Below are 9,170 nucleotides of genomic sequence, written 5' to 3'. Positions count from 1 at the left end.
TGGAGGGAAATAAATGAGCAGGATCCAAATATTGCCTGGGTTGCATCTTCTTTTATTGTAGTCTTATGGATTACGATGAAAGTTTCATATACTCAAAAGGAGTTGTGGAAATTAAGGCTGCGGGGGGAAACCTCTCCAGTGTTATTTATGTAGACACCATCTGTGGTTTAGGAAGTCAGAGCCTCAAATTACTGAAGGTTGGGGGTGTCATCAGTTACTATTTTGTGTTTATTCTGTTCTTGCAGTCTTCTGTAGCAATCTGCTCTTAGCTTCCTTCACAGACAGTATGCTGGGTGAGGTGAAACTTTGGTTCAACTTTGACATGTCTGTTCCTATTTTGTGGGCTGCTCTTTGCTGACTGCAAGCAGGAAGAATGGGCTAATAAGAGGTTCTCCGCTCCTGGCTCGTCAGTGAGGTTTTTTCTTTCCTCTCTGACAACACTAAAGTGTCCTGCCCACCCGAATGCTAAGTAATGCCAACGCTTCTGAATGCTGTCACTTATTTGAAACTGGGGAGAGCTGGTGAGGAATGACTTTCAGTCTTAGTCATGGAATTAAAAAAAAAAAAAAAAAAAAAAAAATCACATAGGGTTAAGTAAAATTTACATGTTTGTATAGTATCTCTAACCAAACATACAGTCAGTGTATGTTTCCCTCTGCTTTGGGAATTTCAAAAATCCCACTTTTTATCTTCTAAGTAACTGGAACACTTTCTGTAAAACATCTAGTTGATTGAGGCTGGAAGTATTCCTGAGGCTGGTGAATAGGAGCAGAAACCTTTCTCCAACTTTATTTGAAAACCCATACTTCATCTAATAATGCATCTAAAAATGTCAGTGTGAAGTGATGCATTTGGGGCTTCCTTTTTTCAGCACAATCAGTAGGCACAGCATCCTCCTGTGCATGTATAGAGCAATATAAGACGAATTCTCACCGTGCAACAAAATACCACGTGACTTCATACATTTCTTCATCTACTATGTTGAAACAAGCACAAGGGAAGGCACTTGGCATTACGACTCCTGAGTTTCACCAGGTAGATACACATGACATCAGGATTGCCTTCAGTCAGAAATCTTGAAGTGCAGCTTTGCTGGGTGGGTCTCCGAAGAATTTGAAAGAGTTCTGTAGATAGGGCGTGTTTACCTTTGTCAAAGTAGTGAGCGTAATGCCTCTTCCCAGCTAATGTGCTTATGTTCTCTTTGACTGCAACATCATAAAGGTAGGAATTTCTTTTTTTTTCCTTTTTTTCCTGTTCTGGTGTGGTGTGGGGGTGTTTTGGGGTTTTTTTTCCCCTCCATCTGATTATGGTCTGAATCATTAGCAGGAGCTGGTCTCTAACATTGTCTGTATTGTAAGGGAAAATTAGAGTGACTCTTATGATAGTCTTCGAATAAAGAGTAGAATAGGTGCTAATGAGATTTTATTTGTTGCCACTAAGTATTCCAGCCTATGAGAACTGCTTTTTATTTTATAGAAAAGTAGTGCAGGTTTTCTACTTTTTTTTTTTTTGCGCTTTTCTACTTCTTGTATCATTATTCTATTAAGTGCTTGTAAGAGCATTTCTTTCTGAACTGGAAGGGAGGAAAATTTATTAACAGGAAAAATAATGTTAGCTAATGATATAAATGTGATTGCATAAAAACCCCCTTGAATTTAAGTTGCTTGAAAAAGCTAGTTCTAATTTTGTTCTGTAAAATGCTAAGAAAAAAATGTTCTGTAAGAGATTCAGTTTAACAGAGTTTTTTTAATAAGACTTACCTGTTGAATACCTGAAGAAGTTAGTGCAATACGTAGCACATTTAAAGAAGCTGCCAGAAAGGGTTCTTTCATAGTAATGCTATAACATTCAGATGGAGGATCTCCATTCACTTTTTGTTCCTACTTGTTGTAATGTATACCTGTTTTTAGCTAGCTTCCTAGCTTGGGTCAAATCTTCAGCTGGGGTGCCACTGTTGATGAAGAGGCTACGCTGGTGTACATATAGCTGAAGATCTCTCTTGCATTTGCTAGGACATGAAAAGGATGCCAAACAGTAGCTGAAATAATGAAATACCAGTTACGTTCTGGCTCCTCTTCTAGTTGGCTTTGTGGGTGGAGAATGTCTGGGCAGGTTAAGCTGCAAAGGAGGGGGTAACCAACAGGAGAACTGAGAACAGTGGAGCACAACAGACTTGGTTTAATTGCTGGTTCAGGGTGGTGTAGAGATCATTATAGGCAGTGTACAAGCTTGAGCCACTATATGTACATGATAGCTGAAGACCTTGTTTCAGGAAGCTGCAAACAGGACAGTTTTCCAGAGTGCAAATGTACCAGCCCTGTCTCTTTCCCTACCTCCCAAGGGCTAATTTAAAACCTTGAGTCATCCATTGTGCAGGTGGAGAAGCCAACAGCCATTGCCTGTGCACCCTTAGGTCCTCTCTCTAGTTCCTTACTATTCAGCTGTCTCCACATGTTTTGTGGTACTGCTGTAGTTCTAATAATGTGCTTATCCTGGCCACTGTGTACCTGTGTGCTGCTCTATTCTTCTCTGCCCTTAACCCTCATCTTAAATAAGTGACCAAGAAGGCTCATAACTCTGGTAAAATCTTCATTATATAACTTAGCATTTTAAGTTAGACTTCAGGTTTTTATTTCAAATAAAAGTTTGGTAAGCTACAAAAAATAATCATCTTTGCATCTTACCCAAATAGTAATAATTTGAAGAAAAGTGTCATACTTTAAAAAGATTTTTCCTTACCTTCTGACAAGTGTTACTAATGAGTTCTTGAAGCAACTGATCGTGTTCCTCTAGGTCTGTTCAAACTTTTTATAATTAAGCATCTATTAAGAACCTGTAGTTTGGATAGGGCTGCTTTCTTTTTTTTTTAAGAACTATTTTTGTACCTCAAAAATATTGCAGATATTTGAGTTATTTCATAGCTCTTTATCCAACTCTGTCAATGTTACGGATTTTTAAAGCTTAAAAGCAGACGTAGTTTGCACTGTAACTGTACAGTGCAAGAACTGTATTCCACTTTCCTCAGCTGCCTGTGATCAGCTAAAGCCATTTTAGCTGCTCAAAAATTACTTTCCTTTAAGGAGAGAGAGCATGGTAACTTCCACCCAGAAAATGAATTGTTTCAAACAGGTCTGGTTCTCTGCTCCCCACCCCCCCAGCCCCCAACAGGGAAAAATATAAAACCCACTTGCCACCTTAATTGAGATTTATTCAAAGTGCTATTTTAGCCTGCTACAATATAGTAACCAAGTTACAAGGTAATGTGATAGTATAGTAAAAGAAGTAGAATACTCTAATTGCCCTATAACTAGGCACTTAAACTGTTTACAGTTGAGATTTGTACAAGCTAGGGAGTAAATCTGAAGTTAAAGGTCTCATAGCAATCTTAATTCAGCTGTTTTATGTGTATAGAGTATTTCAGTGTTTTATCATAAGAACCTCTAAGTCCAACAGCTCTTTTAGTCTGTGCTGCCACTGGTTGTATGTGCAGGCTTGGTAAGATGTCATTCAAGCTGTGGTTCAGGTTGTGCAGAATTTAACTGGAATTGTGTTTTCACGTTTGGACAAACAAGGTGAAAAAAGACAAGATGTAAAGAGGTGGTAGCATCAATCCAATATTCTTCATTCAGTTCTTTCCTCCACAAACCATAATTCAAATGCTTTACATCAATTAGGCACAAAACACTGCTCAATCAAATACAAAAAGCAGTGCCAAGAAGTACAGGAACAAGCAATGTCTGCAACTGGCAGATACCTACAACAAACAACTGATGCCTGAATGAATGGGTTTGTGTGGAAGAAAACAGTGGAGGTCAGGGTTGCTCTTACTGCTTTAGGGACTAATAATTTTTTTAGCATAAAAAATTATCATTGGAGAAGCTAATCTGGTGTCACATCCTGTGATTTCTTAAACTTGCAAGCTGCAAGTATGTCCAGAAGATGTATAAAGCAGCTGTTACACATTTGAAAGGCTGTATGGCACAATATCAACTGTCAACACTTGCATGAATACTAACCATTAATAAGTTAGGGTTTGTACATGTGGGATTTTTTTATTTTATTAAAACTCACTTTTCTGTTGTATTGCCTTTTTTTTTTTTTTTGAAAGGTATCTCTTAAGTAGTTCTGCTATCCTCAGTAGGAAAAAGGTTGCATAACTGTTAGCAACAAAGTGTAGGTCCCATATTTTTTCACCTGTTTCATGGTGGTGATCACAGTTGGGTTTTCTTTAAACAATGTGCTATCTATTTTTAGCAGAACATGAAACTGCTGCTGAAACTTGTGTGTTAACTGTTGCATATATTGCTTAGTCTTAAGCAAAACCACAACCTCTGATATGGTGGATCTGATCTTTATTTACTCTCTTAAACCACTTTGGTTTAATGTTGATGATTAACAGCCTGGAACAGCTTTGCTGTCTCTTTTGATATCTGGGAGACTTGATTTTTCCCAAGAGTCACTGCAGCAGCTTTACTGGTTCTACCAAACGATGAGAGAAATAGAATTATGTTGTTCTTGCTTTTTGCTGATTTCATTCTTTCCCTGCTATGCTTCTGGAGTCACACTGAGTAGACAGTCTAATAAGATGCTTAGAGAAAGTAAGGCTTCTTTCACTTGCATGTTTGTGTTAGTTATCCATTGGGTTTTATAATTTTTTCAGTAAATAAGGATAGGAAATCCTCCTAATACATCCTTCAGACCTGGATATCGTCTTCTCTTAGTTCTGGTTTGGAAATGCAGTTTTTGAAAGCAAGAGCCTTTGTGCAGAGAGCACAGTCAAAGCTTTGGCTCTGTTTCTTTTTATTCATTCCCCAGACTGCAGCAGCCAGAAATTCCACTTCAAAGCAGCTCCTGAATTTGTTTTTTCAAAACGTAGCCACATAGCTTTTGTCAAACCAAAATTTGTCCTTTTTTGCTTAATGGCATTAAAAAAATATGAGATTTTTTTTTAATTTCATGGATAATAATATTTTTAATATCAAGGATCCAAGGAACAGGGCTTTGAAAGAAACTTCACATTGGTACTTCCCAACTTTGTAGGCTTTCCTTTAATTATAAAGGATGCAGTTCCTGAAGTAATCATTCCTGATTTTCCTGTTTTGCACTAGCCCATTTAAAACTAGATGAGGCTACAGAGGAGATCCTTCCTTAGCAAGGAAGTGATTAGATTTCTTTATTTGGAGTATTTAATTTCCAAGATGCAGGGGAAATTTCAAGTTTTCTAAAATATCTTTATTTTATTGTTAGACTGACTTTTAGGTCCTTCTAACCAAAATGCCTGCCTACCTCACCACTGCTGTTCATAGCCCCTGGGTGGCAGAAGGGACAGCTGAAAGACTTCTTCTACCTGTTTATTAGTCCCTTCCCCGCGAGGACCTGTAGTGGATGCCTTCCCTTTCCCACTCACAGTATGGGTACTTGGAAGAGGCATTCTCAGTGTAAGATTGTATGGGCAAAGGGTTACTGGCCTTCCTAACCTGTTAGGATTTAACAAGCTGCCAAAAATCTTTGGGTTAAAACCAAAACTAAACAGTATAGACGAGTTCATTTAAAGTACATGCAAGTGCTTGAGGTTGGTCTACATGTAATATGCCAGAACAATAGCCCTTGGGGGGGCAAAATCATTTTTCCAGAAAAAGTAGCATGCAAACAATAATGGAGAAATTTTCACTCCTATGGCACTGGCAATGTGCCTTTAACCTGATGTGGTCTGAAAGCACAGTTTGTGCTCTCTGGCCATTCAATCTCTGCCTGGTAAATTTACATAGATGTAGGATTAAGGGTTCTGAGAAGTCGCTCTGCCACAATTGTCCCAGGCAGCTGGCAATCGGAAGGAGGAGAGGTTAGCAAATGGCAGCTATGGTTTTTCTAACAGGCAAAGCTTGCTAGAGACAAATGGCCTGTGTGCTTGCTATCTGTCTCCTTTTCTCCATCCTCTGCCTCTTCTTTCACAATTTACACAGCCATTGTTTAGGGTCAAAAGGATTTCAAGGTAAATAATGTAGAATGAAGAGGTCGAGTCATAATGTGGAGAAAGCTGATAATGAGGATTAGCATTTGGGACAGTGGTTGCTGTAGATGTGGTGAGTAAACCATGGAGCTGGATCAGTTGTATCGGTGGTGCTGTGGGAGCATTGAAAGAACCTTTTTGGCAGAGGGGATGGGATAATAGATGGGTTCATCTTTAAAAGTGTAATTGAGTTCCAATACTAATTTTAGTCAAGGTTTCTAGGAAGTAACAAGTATGTATGTGTGGAGAAGGAGGTGATAAATAAAGCTAGCACTGAGCTATTCCCAGTTAATTTGCCTTGAGTGGTGTTTCCCGAGATTGAGACTTCTGTTGGGTATCAGCTTCCTTTTCATACAGAAAAACATACAAATCATGTGTGGGTTTCATGGAAAGTTTCTCAGCAAGCTGAAAGGACCACAGCTTGCTTGTAGTACAGGAGAAGAGAACCCTGCTTGTATATGATGTATGTGACAAAATAGTATTTATGGAGTTCCTGTATGTTTCAGGATCTCCATGATTTAAAGAGGGATAAAACTACTTAATCACACAGCCACAGCTGTCACCTATTTAAGAGCAAGAGGGCAGAAAGAGAAACTGTAAATGACAACTGGGTCACTGCAGCCCAGGTGTGTTTGGAAAGACTTCCTCACCTTCTAGGTGCTCCAGGAACCTCATGATGAGAACTGATGATGAAGGGAGATGGGGAAACAGCCCAACTACTTAAACAGCTGCTATTCTGAAGATGGAAATCTCCAAGATTGCCCAGGGAATGGCCTGATTTGCTGCAGTGAAAACATAAGTTGGATGTAGGGTGAACATCCAACTTAAGGGTACTGAAACATAAAAATAGGCTGCAGACAGATGTGGAATCTCATCAACAGTTTTCTAAGAATTACCTGAACAACATTCATCAGGGATGGTCTAATCCCATATGCCAGGCAAGACCTGGTACAAATACAGGGGATTACAGAAGAAAGTTTCAGAGAACCCACCTTTCTATGAGTCTGTTTGGTGTTTGTGAAGAAGGATTTCTACTGAAATCTGTGGACTCTGGATCAGACCCCAAATCCCAGATTTCCCTTAAATTTTAAGATTAAGCATGTGTTTATGAGCTTAGTTTAGTAGAGGTGTATCAACTAGTTTAAGACCTGAAAAGGTAGTCGTATGGTAAAGCACCCATGAGTGGAAGGAAAACATGAATTAGTGAGATCCCAAGAATCCAATACGAAAATATGCACTACTGGGTTTTTCTAGGGTTTAAGTGCTTTGGGTGCATATTCAGTCATAACCTATCTCACCATGATCCAACTGTTAGTGCTCTTTCCACTGTGTTATAATAGACTGGCCTATTTTTATTACAGTTACAATTTGTGATAGTTTGCAATGCACAGTCTAGTTTAAAAATATAGATATATTAGGAAGCAGAACTGTGTAATGAGTCTCTCCCCCTGGTCTTCTAGGGCAGTTTGTCTGCAAGCCTTTCTGTCTGACCTAAAATGTCATGTTTCAAAGCCCCGCTTCATTATCATGGCGCCTGCTAGCTGTAGTTAAGGGTCTGTTAGCAGCCCTGTTATAAATCCCTACTTCCAGGATTTTATAATTCAGCAGTAAAAAATTGCTCTAGGCTGGAACTTGGTATATAAAGTCTCAGTGCAGGAACAATTGTTACTTCTCCCTCCTTTATTTTTGCATTTGGTTATACACACACAATTCATTCAGTAGGTTTTTACTGTCCCCTTTTGGCATTTAAAAAGATTTAATGGCTGGGTTATTAATATTTCAATACTGACTACTGTGCTTGGCCAGTAAATTGATTCACAGTGTCTGTTAACCCGGTTCTGTTTGGTGGATACAAGTCACTGTTTCACAAACCTGCTGCAAGGCTTCAGCTTATGGAAACAGCCCAGCCTAGATCCCAGCGACAGTTCGTTCAGCTGTTGATCAAAGTGGGCTTCAGAGCCAGCCGTGTCTGAATCTGGAAAGCCCGTGTGAGTGCATTAAGCATGGTGTCCTGATCCAGCATGGGTGGAAGCTATGTGTGGCTGCAGGCAAAACTACAGTAGTGTGGCCCCTGCTCAGATATGGAAGAACGTGAAAGGGCCTGAACTACTGTCTGTCCTCAGCGTGATTTGATCTTATCACTTGATCCTTTAGAAATATATTGCGAGATCTGATGGGACGTCTAGCGCTATGAGGAGACTTGGTTGAAATTCTCCCAGCTCAACTGTTTCCTCAGCAAAACTATGGTTCAGTGAAATCAGGGGGGATTGGGTTTGGGGGGGGGGGTGGGGGTTGGTTTGCAGGAAACTTTAGTATGGAAAAAGTTATTTAAATTTATTACTCCTAGAAATTATGAAAAAATTACTTGTTTCAGCCTTATGGAAAACATTATAGTAACTTCTATTTTTATTCAATTTTAGAATATTTTCATAGGATATATAACATGTTTGTACTGTAAAGTCCTTACAACTAAATGAGGGATAACAGAAATTTCTAAATATATGATGTAGAATGTAAAGGTTAAAAATGAGACTTACAAGAATGAAATGCATTTTTTTTAGAAGTGCAAATTTTTTTCCTTTAAGAACTGATTTTAGACATTTTGTTCTGATCTAGGATTTAGTCACAGTTAAATCATACAATTTCCTGCAACCCCCCAAAAAAGCTTGCTGTGCACTGTAATTTTTATGCTTGGTTCTGTGCACAGGTGTTTGCAAAATCAGGATCAGGGTGTATATTGCTATTAGCATATTAAGCAGCACTAATTCAATAGCAAAATGTCTTCATTATTACGGAACTGAGTCACCCCCTGGACTTTCTCATTTCTTTTCCGCTCTTCCACCCACTTATATTTAATTTATGAAGGCAGCCTAGGGAAGGTATGTGTATGGGTATGATATATTATAAATGATTATTGTAAAAGATTTGGCTAGGTACTAAGCAGTCTAGTGTGAATGACTGAAATGAGACAGCGAATTATTTCCCCCCTGCAGAGTTCAAAGACCCTGCATTGCTTTAAACCAGCTCAAAATTTAGCTCTGTTACTTTATCTTCTGCTGGATTATAATCCCACCTGCATGCTTTAAATCAAGGGGGTTTCAAATCCCTCTAAATGATCCTGGCCCCCCCCCCCCCCCCCCTCTTTTTTTTCTCTCGCACC

At 39.0% G+C, this 9,170-nt stretch overlaps 1 protein-coding gene across 1 annotated transcript in view; it reads left to right on the top strand.

Moving 5' to 3' along the window:
• Nucleotides 1-1,192: 1,192 nt before the first annotated feature.
• CERS3 (ceramide synthase 3) overlaps nt 1,193-9,170 on the top strand; it is a 38,854-nt gene continuing 30,876 nt past the window's right edge. The window contains 1 exon segment of the mRNA XM_010572040.1: nt 1,193-1,221. Within this exon segment, the coding sequence (XP_010570342.1) occupies nt 1,193-1,221 (29 nt within the window).

This window comes from Haliaeetus leucocephalus, unplaced genomic scaffold, assembly GCF_000737465.1.
Source record: "Haliaeetus leucocephalus isolate CR32 unplaced genomic scaffold, Haliaeetus_leucocephalus-4.0 Scaffold339, whole genome shotgun sequence".
NCBI lineage: Eukaryota > Metazoa > Chordata > Aves > Accipitriformes > Accipitridae > Haliaeetus > Haliaeetus leucocephalus.
Note: the sequence above shows the minus strand (reverse complement) of the source record. Positions and strands in the feature narration are given on the sequence as shown.